Source organism: Lissotriton vulgaris, chromosome 5, assembly GCF_964263255.1.
Source record: "Lissotriton vulgaris chromosome 5, aLisVul1.2, whole genome shotgun sequence".
NCBI classification, from domain to species: domain Eukaryota; kingdom Metazoa; phylum Chordata; class Amphibia; order Caudata; family Salamandridae; genus Lissotriton; species Lissotriton vulgaris.
In genome coordinates this window covers 201,865,037-201,880,736 of record NC_141693.1, presented here as the reverse complement: position 1 = coordinate 201,880,736, position 15,700 = coordinate 201,865,037, and the positions used below count along the sequence as shown (strand labels likewise).

The 15,700-nt window shown below is 44.8% G+C and overlaps 1 protein-coding gene across 1 annotated transcript in view; it reads right to left on the bottom strand.

The window, feature by feature from the left end:
* The window catches only part of ABCA2 (ATP binding cassette subfamily A member 2), a 696,743-nt gene that overhangs the window by 180,173 nt on the left and 500,870 nt on the right, over positions 1–15,700 (bottom strand). Inside the window, exons 21-24 of the mRNA XM_086921159.1 lie at positions 10,830–11,010; positions 5,419–5,631; positions 4,407–4,603; positions 1,752–1,934 (exon numbers count right to left, since the gene is read on the bottom strand). Coding sequence (XP_086777285.1) covers positions 1,752–1,934; positions 4,407–4,603; positions 5,419–5,631; positions 10,830–11,010 — 774 coding nt within the window. The remainder of the gene's footprint in view (positions 1–1,751; positions 1,935–4,406; positions 4,604–5,418; positions 5,632–10,829; positions 11,011–15,700) is intronic.

Here is a 15,700-nt window from a genome sequence, read left to right as displayed (position 1 = left end):
ACCGCCACACTTTAAGATCAGCACTGACTTTCTGTGGTCTTCTGAAGAAGATTCGAAATGGTGGTTAGTGTGACGATTGCTTTATGGCTGATATGATGATTGATTGGTCAAAAAGAGGAAATATCAGATATTTATAATCTGTCCACCCATCCAGCCCTAGTTTCTAAATTTTACTTTAGATGTTCAAGCATTGTGAAACATAGTTCCTGGTTTGGTTAACACTCCTCCAGCATTAAGGTCTCTTCTGAGTCTTGAGGTGCTCTAAAGCAAAGAAACAGCTTCCTGTACAAGTCCAATAACCAAAAACTTATTTTATCATCCTGTTTATAGTTTAAAAAGTGATTAATGTTTTAATGTCAAGGGTGTCGCTAGCCCACTTGCGACTAAATAAAACAAATTAAATAAAATACTGCTCGATCAAGCAGGAAAAGCCACTCTCACGTGCCAAAGGATGTTGCATTGTGCTTGAATGTCAAAAGTAGTCAGAGCTTTGTAACTTATCATTGAGCAGTCATCCAAAATCAAGACCTTGGGTACTGAAGCTCTTAGCTTTGTTGTTTGCAACCTTTATGTAATGCCATTTTAGTGGGGCTGGGGTGGCATTTAAAATGTGTAATCCTTGAATTTGGGAGTAACTTGAAGTGGTATTTAGGTCAGTTATGGTGAATTAATACTATTAATAAAAATAATAATAACAATGTGTTTTTAATAGAGTGATTCACACTGGGCATGGGAATCTAAATCTGTGTCAACACCCACAGATTGCTTTTCCAATCTTTAAAACAATTCCAGGTTGAACCATGAAGTGGTAGAACTAGTGGTGATATTCACACTCGGGAAACGGCTTTTACAACGAAGCCGTTTCCACGAAATCTTTAACCACGCATGCAGTACAACGCATGCGTGGTTACAACTAATGCCTTTACCACGCATGCCTTTACTACGATGTTTGTAATAAAGGCATATGTGGTAAAAGTAAAAAAAAAAAAGAGGGGGCTTGGGGGGGGGGGGGGTCTCCCCCCCCAAATAAAACAACTCACCATAAGTCACGTCGGCATCAGAGTCGATTAAGAGAAATCGGTAAAAAAATGCCGTTTTGTTTTAACGACGTATGACGTCACTACGCAAATAGTCGGTGAAAGGTTTATGCGTGCTAAACGAATTCCGTTGTAACGCATGCGTGGTAAAGGCATGCGTTGCAACGGAATTCGTTGTATCATCATATATTCTTCACACTCACGACAGATTCTTTCTGCATAAATTCCTGCACTCAGCCTAGCAACTATCTAGAAAATAGAAATGCACGTGCTCTCTGCTTGGCGATGGTACAAAGAGTAGATAGAGATACACAAGAGCAGCCTTCCAGGAAATTATCTAAACACTAAATACAAAGCTGTGCCTTTCCAGGAAATTGTCCTAGCAGTAAATAAGCCTCTGCACACTGCCTGACAAGGGTCTGCATCACATGCCTGCACTCTAGAACAGTTAATGTATACATGTACGGTTCCCCAATGTCCGTATAACAAATGCAAACATGCTCACACTGTCTAATGTTAAGCTGGAGAGAGAATATACATCTTGTCCCTGTCAAAAAAGCAGTCTGGGCACCAGCAACCGACATTTTCTGCATCGGAATGAATGATCAAGTGTCTTCTGGTTGTTAGGCTAGATACACCTATTTTCTGTATGGTATCAATCAACGTTGGCGGGGTGCATCCTCCCCGCCAATGGTCAAGTCAGTAGAGACATACCTGAAACCTGCCTGGTGTCCGACTGCTTCTTGACGAGTGTAAGCTTGTAGCCATCCCCATATGTGCTCTTCAGGAACAGGGGTGAGCCGCAGCACATCAGCTTTCCATGCGAGATGATGGCAATCCGGTCTCCCAGCAGGTCCGCCTCGTCCATGTGGTGAGTGGAGAGCAGGATGGTACGCCCTGTGGAGGGGATTTAAACAGTAATCTGGAATGTCATGGTCTTTCGGAGGCTTTGATAACACACCAAGTTCTCATATATAAATGATATCCCTCAGGTGGACCCACTGAAAAAAACTCATTGGATTCCCATACGCATGGAGGGAGGCATTAATAGTAGCTGCAGTAACAACCAACATACACAGGCATGGACAAACATTTACACAATGACGGTACTCCTGCAGAGACTAAATCACCAGCTTGGGGGAAACTGGGCGCCACAGGAGTTGCTGCACCACTATGTGGTGGCACCAGCCAGAGAATGCCAAACTCTCTATTAATGTTTAATAATTATCAGTATTTCCCTGTTTCTACTGAAAAATTCCTCAGTCAGTGTGCTGGCACGCTAAGGGAGTGTAGTGATGTGGAAAAATCCTACCAACAATTCGATACCCCTAAACGTTGCTTCAGCAGAAAAATGAGTCCATGTGCTGGCCTATTAAAAGTGTGCACTATAGAGGAAGCCGCTTCAGTATTATTGCATGTGCATTTCTAACCAAATTGGAATAAGGGACATTTTTTGAAAGGACAGTCCAGTTCTTCCTCCCAGAACACTAAAAACCTAAACGTATGCTGTACTACTCCTATACAGGAATAATATTTTGAAATATGGAATGGAGAGTAATGAATTCTCGATTAAAAGACTCTTTAAAAAGGATGCACTCTTTCCGCCTGCTTTAACACAGGGGGCATTCTTTGCCACCAAACAAGTTGCTTGGTGGGTTCATCCAAAGCACCTAGATGAATATTTACATTTATATGCATATATTTTTAACAAACTTCGATGTTTATTTCCTATACTGGTCTCCTAGGTGTTAAAAGGAATCCAGTGATTATACCATAGGGATTTAATAGTGCTGTAGTTCAGTACTACAAGATTAAAAGCTGTTGTGATGTAAATACACAGACTTATGGAAGTAACCTCATCTCTCCTCGGCATGTTTTTGCTGCAGCTTTCCTAGCCTAATGGTCGGTCAAAGGACTCACCAGAACATTTTTGGGTGCCTTACACTATCCTGTGATAGGTAAATTGGGAGAAGAGTACAGTTTAACTGCATAAATAAGGCCCCTTCTTTGAATCATCTCCTACTTCTTGGAATATGTAATTTCCTGGAGTCTGGGGGTGGATGGGTAGGCAATATTGCTCTTGAAGGAGTTGGAACTATTGCTTGGTACCCTTCCTGACCTTTGAGTAAGGAGAGTTCATGGTCATCCAAACACTGTGGAGGGAGGCGTGGGTCAAGAGTGCTTCTCTGAAGAGCCGTATCTTGGGGGCTTTATGGAGCTCGTCGAGGAGTATGCTAGGGTGGCTGTTATAGGTGAATAAAGTTAATTCAGAAGAGTGGGGAGTTTTTAAGTGTCTGGTTGTTAGATCATAAGATGGCTTTGGAGCTCAGATGGGTAATTGCGTGTTTGTCTTGATGTGCTGGTGGCTTCTCCACGGATGGCTTTGCAAGTGCGGTAAGATGAAGGTGGCTCGATGATTGGATGGTGAGGCCAAGCTTGTGTTGTAAATATGAGGTAATGTGGCTTATCACTTAGTTTGAGCGACGACCTACAATGATTTTAATTTGTTTTGGAGGCAGGAATTTGTTTTTAAGTTGGCGCTGCTAGATGCATTCTGCAATGGTCTAGGTTTCCTGTGAATACTACATGTGTCAATGTGGTCAGACACTTTCTGGACTGGAATGGCTGAAGTGCATGTTGTAGTAGTTGGATTTTAGAATATTGCTTTAACTGTGCTCTTATGGGAAACAGGCTGAAGCAGAATTCTCCTTCGAGGGATAGTGTACAATTCTTTGCAGTGGGTTGGTCTTCGGAATCAAGTGATAGGTCTACTGCCTTGCTTTAGGGATGATCTTTAGTGACTTTGCAGAGCAGTGTTTTGTGGTCCATTCAATTTCTTCTCAGGATGTCTCTTCGGACATGTTCATGTAACCATAAACCCTTGAGCAAGCTCTAGTGGCTCCAGTCTTTCTCTTTTAGCCCTCATAAAAGTACTGCCCTGAAAGATTTCCCTCCATAACATTATTTTCACCCCTCCTATCAACATATTTCTTATATACCTTCTTCCAGAGCAGTCACTCATACTCAACCCTGCGGCTAGTACTATTGATACAAGAAGGCAATTGTGAGCAATGGCATGGGATGCCTCAAGCAAAGAGGCTTAATATTTTTGCTATAAGCAATTTGGGAAAATGTTGCTCAAAATATAGATTCGCCTATGGCACCAATAATCCCTGCACTTGCCCAGGCTTGTCCCCACTCCTCTTATAACATAAATTGCTGCATCCAATAATTCTTGTTATACCAGGCCCCTTCTGCATTTTAGGCTCAGAGAGAGTCTCTACTAATATCAAGTCAACAGCAGTACAAGTTGAGGATGCCAGTCTCCTTTGCTGTGCCCGACCAAACTGTTTGTTCTGGACATCTCACCTTGTTTGTATTTCAGGATAAGGTCCCAGATGGCTCTTCGTGCATAAGGATCAACACCAGCAGTTGGCTCATCAAGAATAACGGCCCGAGATCCCCCTACAAAGGCGATGGCGACAGATAGCTTCCTCTTCATCCCACCTGAAAGTGTCTGCACCAAAGAGTGCCGTTTGTTGGACAATCCTAGATCTTCAATCATTCTGCGAAAGATCAAACAAGGAAAATGCAAAACAAAATGTGAACAGGAGAAAGAGCATACAAACAATAGATAGCGGCACACAGATTGGAAGGCGGAGAGAAAAATGAAACTCAAAAAGTGAGCATGGATATGAAACAGGAGAGTGAGAATCATCTATTTTAGCATTTAATTTAATTCCTTGCATGAAGAGCAAACGTGCACTGAGGAGAATGAAATATGTTCAAAATAATGCAGTGGAGGTGAAAGCGAGGACTACAGAAGAAAGTGCAAAATAATACAAGTAAAGGGAGAGCAGAAAAAAGGGTAAAAGCTGTGAAAGATATGAGCAAGGAAAAGGCAGAGTTTAGGGAAAAGGGTCAGAAAAAACACAAAAGCAGTGAAAGACAAGTGAGGAAAGATGTCATCAAGTAAAGAAGACAACAGTGACCAGGGAAAAAAAGGAAAAGTGTGCAAATAGTAGAAAAGGTGTGTCCAGAGGAGAGAAAACAAAAACAAAGGGGAAAGTGAGGTTAGAGATGAAGGGAAGAAAAGGCTGGATAAGAAGAGAAAGCAGCATAGTGGAATGAGAGAAGTGAGTAAAAGGGAAAGGGAAATGATTGGCGGGATAGCAAATTTGGTAAAGAACGAGGAACGAGGCAAGGAGCTGGTATGCAGAGAGAAAAAGGAGGGACAAGAAGAATAGAAGTCTTAAGAAGAACAAAAAATAAAAGCTACAAAGACTTGACAGAAAAAAATGAGCCGCAACAGTTTGGAATATTTTATGACTAGAGATAGGGACAGTCATTGCGGATATGATCAGAAAGAAAGGATCCTTACTTGTCCATCTCTTTGCGTATTTCATCTTCGGCCATACCCTTGAGTCTGGAGTAAAACCAGAGATGCTCCTCCACCGTAAGTTTGTCAAAAAGTACATTGTGTTGGGGGCACATTCCCAGATTCTTTCGGATCTCGTTCATCTCTGTCCGGATGTCATAGCCGTAGATGGTGGCAGAGCCAGCGGTGGGAGGGAAGAGGCCGGTAAGAATGGACCTGGGAGGAAATTAAGGCAATGTTTAGCACGCTAGAACAAAGCGACCAGAGGTCAGAGCTGGCCATCTTTCTTTGTACGGACATTTAGAACACTCATGCTCACAGGCGGTCATCCAGTCCTAGGTGACTCTCCAGAAACTGAATACAAATGAAAAGAAGCATGGAAGACCCAAACCCACATAAGCCCTACAAAAAAGCAATTAAACACATATAAACATTGAGTCTTAAAAGAACTGCAGCCGGTTTTCAATTTGAGAAGCACTAACAACTAAATATGTTTGCTGCCTTGCATGGCTTTGTGGATGTTCTATGGCAGTGGAAGGGGGAGGGGAGGGGAGTGGAGACAGACTGGCATATTAAGGTGCTTTCTTCTGCATGTCACACCTTCAGTTCTCTGGCCACCACTTTACTGCCCCTTGACATAATGTTGAGCAGGCTTTATGTCCACCCAGTGGTGGAACTACCTCCTCTCTGGCACATGCAACCCAATAATGTTCCTTCAGCCTCGCTCATGGGTACAGCAGGGGCTACCAGACTTCCGCTGGTACCCAATATGAAATCAATGTGCCTGGACAGGGTCCCTGTCAAAAACAGACTGGCAATTTTACAACACCGTGGAGGACAAACCTTATATGAATGTGCAGGAATCTCTAGTGTTGGAAGAGATTTGTTCTTTGAAAAAGTAAAGAGAACCACAGCAAAACCAGGATGCAAGAATACTATAATAGATGTAGGAAAAAAACACAAAAAGCTACCTCATTATACAAATTCCCTAAAGTAATTTCAGTAGGACTGTTCACATGCCCATCCATCGTATCTACCTCCGTTTATGGATCAGGGTTGTATATCAATTGTCTCTTCACTAATAAGAAATAGAACAGTCTTTCTTTAGATGCAGCACATATATCTAGCAGAGATGACTTAACTGTTAATGAGTCTTTTATTCAAAATCCGAATATATATTGCTTGTAAAATTGGCATTGTGTGGGAAAATATTTGTCTACTGGTGTTGTTCACATTGTACAGTACATCTTGGCCGTGTATCTTTGATAAAGGATTGCATGCAAGAATACACAGTCATGATACTAGAAGCATTGCTGAAACATGAATGTAATTGTCTTGTTACAAAGACTAGATATCACAGCACAATGTATATTGTTGCTAAGATGTCTCATATCTAGCAGTAAACAAACTGTTGTAGTAGCTCTTAAAGATGTGCATGTAGTCAAAAACCTATTAAAAAGGATCATTAACAGCAGAGTGCCCTTGCAGCAAGATCACAAGCACTTACAAAAAAGAAGCTTTATCTGGGCACAAATTCAAACGTAACAAACAAATAGAACTTATGAAATGTTCTTTTCTCTCTCTATGTATATCATATAGTCTTTGAATATAAGCTGAATCTGGATTGGTGCGTGAATGACAAATGTCCACACTTTTATCCCTTGCTAATACATATTTGTAAATGTTTACAAATGAAACTGATGGCCATTTTTATAGCCTTGACTGATTCACAGCAAATTTCAGATAAACTTATCAAAAACTTTCATTAAATTGAATTCCTAATTTAACATTTTAAGAAGTTTCCAAGGATATATGTACTAGGTCTCTGTAGGACGGAAGAAGAATAACTGCCAAAGCGGTCAGTCTTGTGCCCCCACAGATTGCATTATTGGTCATGTTAGACAAAATCTGAAACCTTGTTTGTTGATAGTTTAAACTACATATAAACGCTAAGAATGGCCTTCTAATTAAAACGATTAATTTTAGAAAAGTGTTTGCTTTTTATTTTCATAATTTCTATTAAATATGAAGCATTAGAAAGAAATGAAAAATTATCTGTTTACGCAAGACATTCACAATGTAAATTCTATGGAAATATTTTGAATATTGTATGACATAGGAGGATCCCGGTGGAGTTCTATTCCACTTACGCTGACATATTAGTACCGGTTCTGGAACGAATTTATAAGGAGGCCTTCGAGAGGGGCCATCTGCCGCACACAACCATGCAGGCCATAGTGATTTCTATCCCTAAGCCGGATAGAGATACTCTGGAGATTGCGAATTATAGGCCTTTATCTATGTTGGCCACAGAATATAAATTCCTGAGCAAAGCTACGTATCCAGCCCCATTTGACTACACTTATACACTGCGACCAGTGTGGATTCCTCCCGGGGCGCAGTACTTCCCTCAACACGAGACGCCTACACGCTATCATGACAGCGTCACCGGCCGAGCTGGCATGGGCGGGCTGTATCGCATTAGACCTCAGACAAGCGTTTGATTCGCTCTCTTGGACCGTTATGTCTGAAGCCCTGAGCCGATTTGGGTTTCCGGCCCCGCTGATACGGTGGATCAGGTTACTGTATACCGATCCCACGGCCAGGGCAAGAACGGGACGATATGTGTCGGCGGAATACTCAGTCCACCGGGGCACCAGGCAGGGATGCCCCTTGTCCCAGTTGTTGTTCATGTTGGCGTTGGAACCACTAGCCATCGCTCTTCGCCAACACGCAGAGGCGATGGGAGTACCAGTGGCAGGGACGTCCCATCTTCTATCCGTATACGCGGATGATATGTTATTATACCTCCGAGACCTGGAAGCTGACCACACGCTATTATATGACACCTTTCGCCGATTTGAAACAACATCGGAACTGGCTATCAACCCGGACAAATCTGTAGGATTTTACTTCCGCGAGGGGCCTTGTCCGCCCTCTCTGCCGTTTGGCACCTACGTGATCCCGGTAGCCCAATCCAGCTTTAAGTATCTGGGAATCTGCATTTACAGGAAGGAGGAGGACCAGCTAGATGGTAATATTTCTAGGGCCATTACTGGTCCCTGGGGTAGTATCGGCTTTTGGACCTCACTCCCCTGGTCTGTTATGGGCCGCATTGCGATAGCAAAGATGGTGATGTTGCCACGCCTGCTTTACTATTTCGTGAACCTGCCCATATGCATCCCGCGCCGCACCTTTGAGTCTCTTAAATCCTTACTGATTACCCTTATATGGGGGTCGGGCAGACGGCGGATTAGCTTGCGGAAACTACAACTCAGCACCTCTCCGGGGGGGACTGGGTGCCCCCGACTTCCAAGGCTATTTTTACGCAAGTCAACTCCAATGGTTGTCTTACTGGCTGGCAGGGAGAAACCTCCACGAAATTGGATGGACAGCGGGTCGGTTGGACCGGGGTGACTTACACGCCTTACTGCTACCCAAGAGTAGAGTTCCGCGAGAGTGCCATCCACTGCTCCGTACTGCCCTTCTATGTTGGAAGAAGGCTTTAGCTTACACGTCTACGGTCATGCCATACGCAGATAATATTCCATTGTTGGGCATCCCGACACCACAGGGACGACTTACCAAATACGCCCTTCGAGATTGGACGGCAAATGGGATTGAGGGAGTGGGTAGTTTCTTCGGGGACGACCTATTGTTAGACCTCCACACCTTCTTGCACGTGACTGGGACCTCGGACAGACATTACTTGTTATACGCCACTGTCTCCCATTACATCAGGACGACTTGGGCGCCACAACGCATCCACCCACGGCAACACGAACTAGTGCACCTAGTACACTACATGGGGGCCGGCGGTCACTTGGTAAGATGGCTGTACACCGGGATTAGGACTCATGCTGCACTCTCCCTTGACACACTGCGAGAGACCTGGTCACGAGACACAGGGGAGGAATGAACAGATATGACTTGGCGGATGGCCCTGGAACACCCAAAGAGGGTCTCCACAAAACGTGAAATTTAAATACATTCAGGCCATGATTCTCCACATGGGCATATCTCACCCCGGTGAGGATCCACAAGATGTTCCCCAATGCCTCCCACCAGTGCCCGCGATGTGGGGCGGACGAGGCGGACTTCCTCCATATGCTCTGGTCGTGCCCAGGGTTGAGCGGGTACTGGAGTGAGGTGTGCCAGACGCTACGAGAGGTATCTCAGATACAAGTAAGGGAGAGTGCACTGTATTGCCTGGCGGGAGCCCGGCCTCGCCCCAAGCCATTAAAACCTACGTTGAGATTTGTGGACTTAGCCCTCCTCTTAGAGATTAGGAAAATCACAATGCAGTGGAAGTCCCCGAGAGCGCCTAAGGTGGAGACATGGCGAACGGACGTAGTGAAATGGGGTAGAACCGAATGTGTTGCCCTTAGGAAAGAGGTAGAAGGTGGGATGTGGAAAATTCCGATGCACCGTACTGGGAGGTCATGCTATTAGAACTGGATGGTATGGACCGGCCCCTGTCCCAGGATAACAGAGCACACTGAGCCGCATTGGGCACTGAGGTGGGACGGAGGTGGTCGAAGGAGTTTCTATTGCATAATCCTGGTAGAGAGTGAACAGCGTTGGGGAGCGAAGATCGACCGGACAGGAGGGAATGAGCACTAGAGTTGGTAGGGTGGGGGAGGGATAGTTGGGGAGCGAGTGGGTGGGTGAATGAACACGTCCTGATAATAACAGAGACATTTCCTATTGTACGCATATTTGGATGGGAACGATCTAGAGGACGGGGCTCTGCCCTCTATATGTTGATTGGGAGAAAATTGAAAAGCGTGATGTATTGCATGTCTGCTGTGAATACTGTACACAAAATGTGATAAAAGTACATTCACGAACAAAATTTTTTTTTTTTTAAATGACATAGGAGGATCTAGTTATTTTTAGCGGACATCAAGCATTAGAAACATGAAAAATATCATAAAAATTAAATGAAAAGCTAATTTTCTATATACAATGCAACTGAAATGACGAGACTTTACTTATCGAATGTAGCATAGAATGTGGAGAGGAGAGGATTTGGCCTAACGGCTAGGGCGGTCGACCTCGAATCTGGGGAACTGGGTTTGAGTCTCGGCAATGACGTTGAACATCCTGTGATTCTGGGCAAATCACTTAATCTCCCTTAGCCTAAAAAATGAATGTCTCCTCATGTAATGAAACTGGTGCTATGTAAAAAGCGCTCTGATACCCAATTCGGGTCAAGTTCGCACCAATGGGACAGGTTAGCCTGCAACGGGGTATTATAGAATGATGGCTTATGTCTAGTGTATGTAGCAGACAAGCATATACAATCCCACATGCTACCGTCTACCTCTTTAATTACTTCTGGGGTCATAAGTGTTGCTGTAAGAGTGCACATAAAATGTTGGCGCCATGAAGGCTCCCTTAGGACAACTTACATGGTGGTGGTTTTGCCAGCTCCGTTGTGTCCTAGGAACGACACCACTTGGTTCTCATGGAGGTTGAGGCTCAACTTGTTCAGGGCCATCTTTTTGTCCGTCTTGTACACCTTGGTCAGCTTGTCTATGCACACAACCAGTGGGAGGTGGGTTGGCTCCTCCTCAATCCCACGAGTCTCTTCTGCAAGGAGTAGAAAATGTTTATCAGTGCTGTGTAGTGTGGGATTCACAAGGTATCCAAAGAAACTTTGTTGTGAAACATGGAACAAGATAAATTCTGAAATGGACAAAACTTCCATCTTATCCCGCTGGAATGCCAAAATGTTGGGAATGTTTGAAGTAAATGTAATAGCCATAGTTCCAGTGTAATTCAACAAGCATTGGCATAGTCAATAGGTCTCGCTTTTTGGACCCTATAAGTATTTAGTTATGCAGCAGAATATCCTTGGTGCAACAACACCAACTGTTGCATGCCTAAACACTTATAAGGTCCCAAATGCGAGACCTATTGGTTATGCCAATGCTTGTTATTGGGAACATGGGTAAGGGTGGGGGTCTTTATTACAAGAGCTTAAGGGTAGGCTTGGATGCAAGGGGAGAGCCTAGAGGAGGCTTCCAATTCTCAGGGTGACAGTCGACAGTCCTCATTGGGAGGACTAAAGTTTATCAATGCGGATCACCTAGTATGGAGAGAATTTGCTTCAATTTTCTCAGGTGTTGCTTTGTGCATCTATTCACCACAACCGCTACCACTCCCAGTCCACATGGTGAGGTTTGCGGGCAGTGGGTGGGCAGGGTCTGCCTGGGGCGAACCAGGTGAGCTTTCAGAAGGGTATGATCCAAGGAGCCTAGCTAGAATAGTCCAGGGTAGGGTCCTTTGCCACATTTGGATGCATGCCAATACATAAAACTATAGATTGCAAACAACAAATCAATAGTGAAAGTCACAATATGATGATGTGCAACAATATCCCTTTTCTTTCAGCTGGCCATCTGGGATGTGAAGGTACTTTTATTACTCTCCGTCATGCTCTACTTATACAGAATGCGTTCCTAACCAGGACAACATTTCTGCCAAGGCAGAAAATATTATATTAACTGGGTAATAAGACAATATGCTTCATGCAGATTTTAGTAAATACAAACGTATCAACCACTGCGAGATAACCAACCTTGGATGGCAGCGTAGTGTACGTATAGATACGGTAGGTCTGGGATTAGTTCCCACTACCCCGAGAAATGGAACTTGCGTCTAATTTATGTAATTATAGTCTCTTACTACTTACCTTGACTGTACAAATATTAACTTTGCCCCAAGGGAGGGTGAATATGAGTTGGGAGCAAAGCATCATTCTGAGGAGACTGGATAAAGGCAATACCTTGTTTGTAGGTGCTGCAGGCTACCCAGTTTCACACGCAGACGGCGGCAACAAAAATGTGCGCTTTATTTGCCAGGCTAATCCTCCACTTCCGCTTCTCTGGAGGCTTCTAGCAGCCAATAGGATTCAGCTCAAATCGTCTGTGCACGTTATTGGGCCTAACCAACTCCAACACAAACTACGGCGTTGCGCTCCGCCTTGAGCTCCAGGTTCAGCTAAGGTGGATCTCAGAAACTTCCCAACTTTAAGGCCGGATTGTGCTCTGTGCATCTCTCACCCCGTTCCACCAGCAACCATATGCCTTCAGGAACGCCTTGAGAATCTGGCTTCATACTCTCCAGGTTTATGCGTGTGGGTTGGTTATTGATGGCTAGCGCAAGGATGCCTTCCGAGGTGACAGTTTACGCTATATAAAAGTAATAAACCCCCACCCATCATCCGTGGTTTAAAGAACAGTGTTACTTTGAGGTAATCAGTAATACGAGAAATGAATGATCCGTATTGATGTTTTTAATGTGAATTTTAAAGACATAAAATGAGACGTTTTCACATTTCACATCACATGTACAGAACTTCTCCAGCCCACCTGTGTGCACTGTGCATGCGGTGCCACACCAGTAGTACATTTCAGGGTGCTTACACTCGCCAAACGTATGCAGGTTTCAACTCAGAAAATGGTGCAAATATACACCTGAAGGGCAGGAGTAAATCAGACCGCAAGGGACTGTAGAATAACCCCCACAAAACAAGTTGCGCGATCGAGGAAGGGGCAGTATCTCTCCACAGATATCAATATTATCCACAGGACGGGCGCACATTTTTACAACCAGGCACGTGCAATATAGGCTGGGCACACTTCTAGATGCATAAAGGCTGGTGCCCTTGAATACGCCTGGAAATAGCAGGTGTCGGGAATGTTTGTAGAAATTCCACAGGGCAGCAAATGTTTACAAAATACAGCCATGACATACAGGTGTCCATTTTTACACCCAAAACGTAAGTTTGTGATTCGAGCCATGGACAACGTCACGTATAAATGCTGCACTGAGAGCCCCCCCTGGGCTCCGGGGGGACTTGTCCCCCAGGGTATTGGCCTCCACCGCACAAGAGACGGCGAGAGTTTCAACAACTGACCCTAGGCGCCACTAGGAAACCCAAGCACACCCGCTCCTGGGTAGATAACCCGCGGCCTGACCCCCGACCCTGGCGAGAGTGGCCCCCATCAAAGGAGCTCCAAGCGCCATCCAAGCCTGGAATGTCGCTCACGACTGAACCCCCCCAAAGAAAAACACGGACATGAAACCATACACCGAGGACCTCTCAGATAAAGCAGCTCGTTTGCAACCAACTTCGTGAGATGGTCAACCCAGGATGCGTCAATGGAGGAGGAGGGGTGGGTGGGTGGGGGCGACACTCCTCCCAGCCATCTCCTTCTCATAGGAACAGACTGTCACAAAAACCTGGCATTGCACACTCCCAGCATCCAACAGTGGCGAGCCACCTCCAGCCACCAGCCCCATTCCCACTAGGCTCCCAGCAGCCACCAGAGCTGCTGCCCTCACACACTTCAGATACCGAAGCAACCCGCCCCACTAATGCATTCACCAGATAACTATGCCGACTCCACTGCCCACTCCCAGCAGCCACCAGAGCTGCATTCCCCCACATCCCCCAGCAGCCATCATCGCTGCATTCTCACTAGGCTCCCAGCAGCCACCAGCTCCGCATTCTCACTAGGAACCCTCACTTCTAGATACCAGAGCAACCAGCCCCACTAATGTATTTAAAAATAACTCTATGCAGACTCTGCTGCCAACTCCTAGCAGCCACCAGAGCTGCACACCCACCACATTCCTGGCAGCATCTGAGTCGGCACCAGTGCAGCGCTGCCCCTTGCACTCCCAGGAGCCATCAGAGCTACATTTCCCACATACTCCAGATACCAGGGCAACCATTGCCACAGCCACAGCACTGCTGATGTATTCACCACATAGGCAATGTGCTCACTCCACTGCTGTAACCCCACCACGCTCCCAGCAGCCACCACTCTCATTCCCCACACACTTCCAGAATACCAGTGCAACCATGCACACACTCACTGCACTGCTAATGCACTCCCCACATACCCCCAGGTGGGCACAGATGCGTAGCTCCCAGCAGATGCTGCACCCCCCTCCCCCAATACACTCCCTGCCGCCACCAGAGCTGCACCCCCGCACAGACTTCCAGGAACAAGTACAGCCATCCCTACACACTTACTGCACTACTAATGCATTCAACAAGTGCCCGCATGTCAACCCCTGTAGTTCCCTTCAAACTCGTGTGCAGTGGGTAATCAAACTTTACAACATAACTTTTACCCCGCAATACCATTATAACACATGCGTACTGGCCCCCACACTTTTCAACCTGTTTGTAGCTGACCTTATACCAATATTAAACACCTGCAACTCGCATGTTTCAAAACTGGGAGACATCTTAGTGCCATGTCTCTTATACACAGACGATATAGTATTGATCAGTAAAACGAGAGTAGGCCTCCCACACCTTTTGAATGCCACACAAGACTACTCAAAAGAAAACGGTCTAACGATAAACCTTGATAAAACTAAAACCATCACCGTGAGCAAAAAAAGGGTAAAACCCTCAGTATGGTTTTGGGGCAACACCCGAATAGAGAGCACAGCGAAATATAAATACCTGGGTGTAAAGATCGACAAAAGAGGTCAATTCCTTGCACAAAGAAACAGCATCAGGCATAAAGGAATCGCTCTGGCAATCTCCCTAAAATCTTTTAATTCCAAATTAACCGGCCCGTCGATTCTGCCCATAGTTGAGGTGATTCGTGCAAAGTTACTGCCAACAATAACTTATGGTAGTGAAGCCCAGAAAGGAAGAGATGCCAAACTACTGGACGGCTACAAATATTGAAAGCAAAATTCAATCAGCGTGGAATTAGAACGAGGAGGCAGGAAGTTCTGGCTTGCCTTGCCCCAAGTGACCCTCAACTAAACTGTGCTTTGGTAAAATTTCTGACAGCATGCCAAAAGAAACTACCGGAAATCAAATCACTGGCTGTAATCTAACTTTTAAATCTATCTGTGCAATTACAAACAAAGTAGTATACCCATGAATTATTGTGGCGGAAACAACGTGACATGTACTCCCGTTATAACGTGCCTGAATAAGTGACTTTTATTATTTGAATTTTATTGTAGTTATTCAAAAGAAACTTTTATATTTTTATAACTAAGGAGTTTTTATATACATAAAATGGACTGCAATGAATAATTTCTGTGTTGCAATGGTTTTAACAAACTATGCAAATAGAATAAACTTGATGATGATGACCATTATAACACATGGCATTACATTTTATATGCTTTTACCACGCATTCTTTTACAACGATAGATATAGGACCGCGATCAAGACAGCGGACGCTGTCGAAACGCGTTGGTTGTTTTTGCTTTTGATACCCCTTGGATTGATGG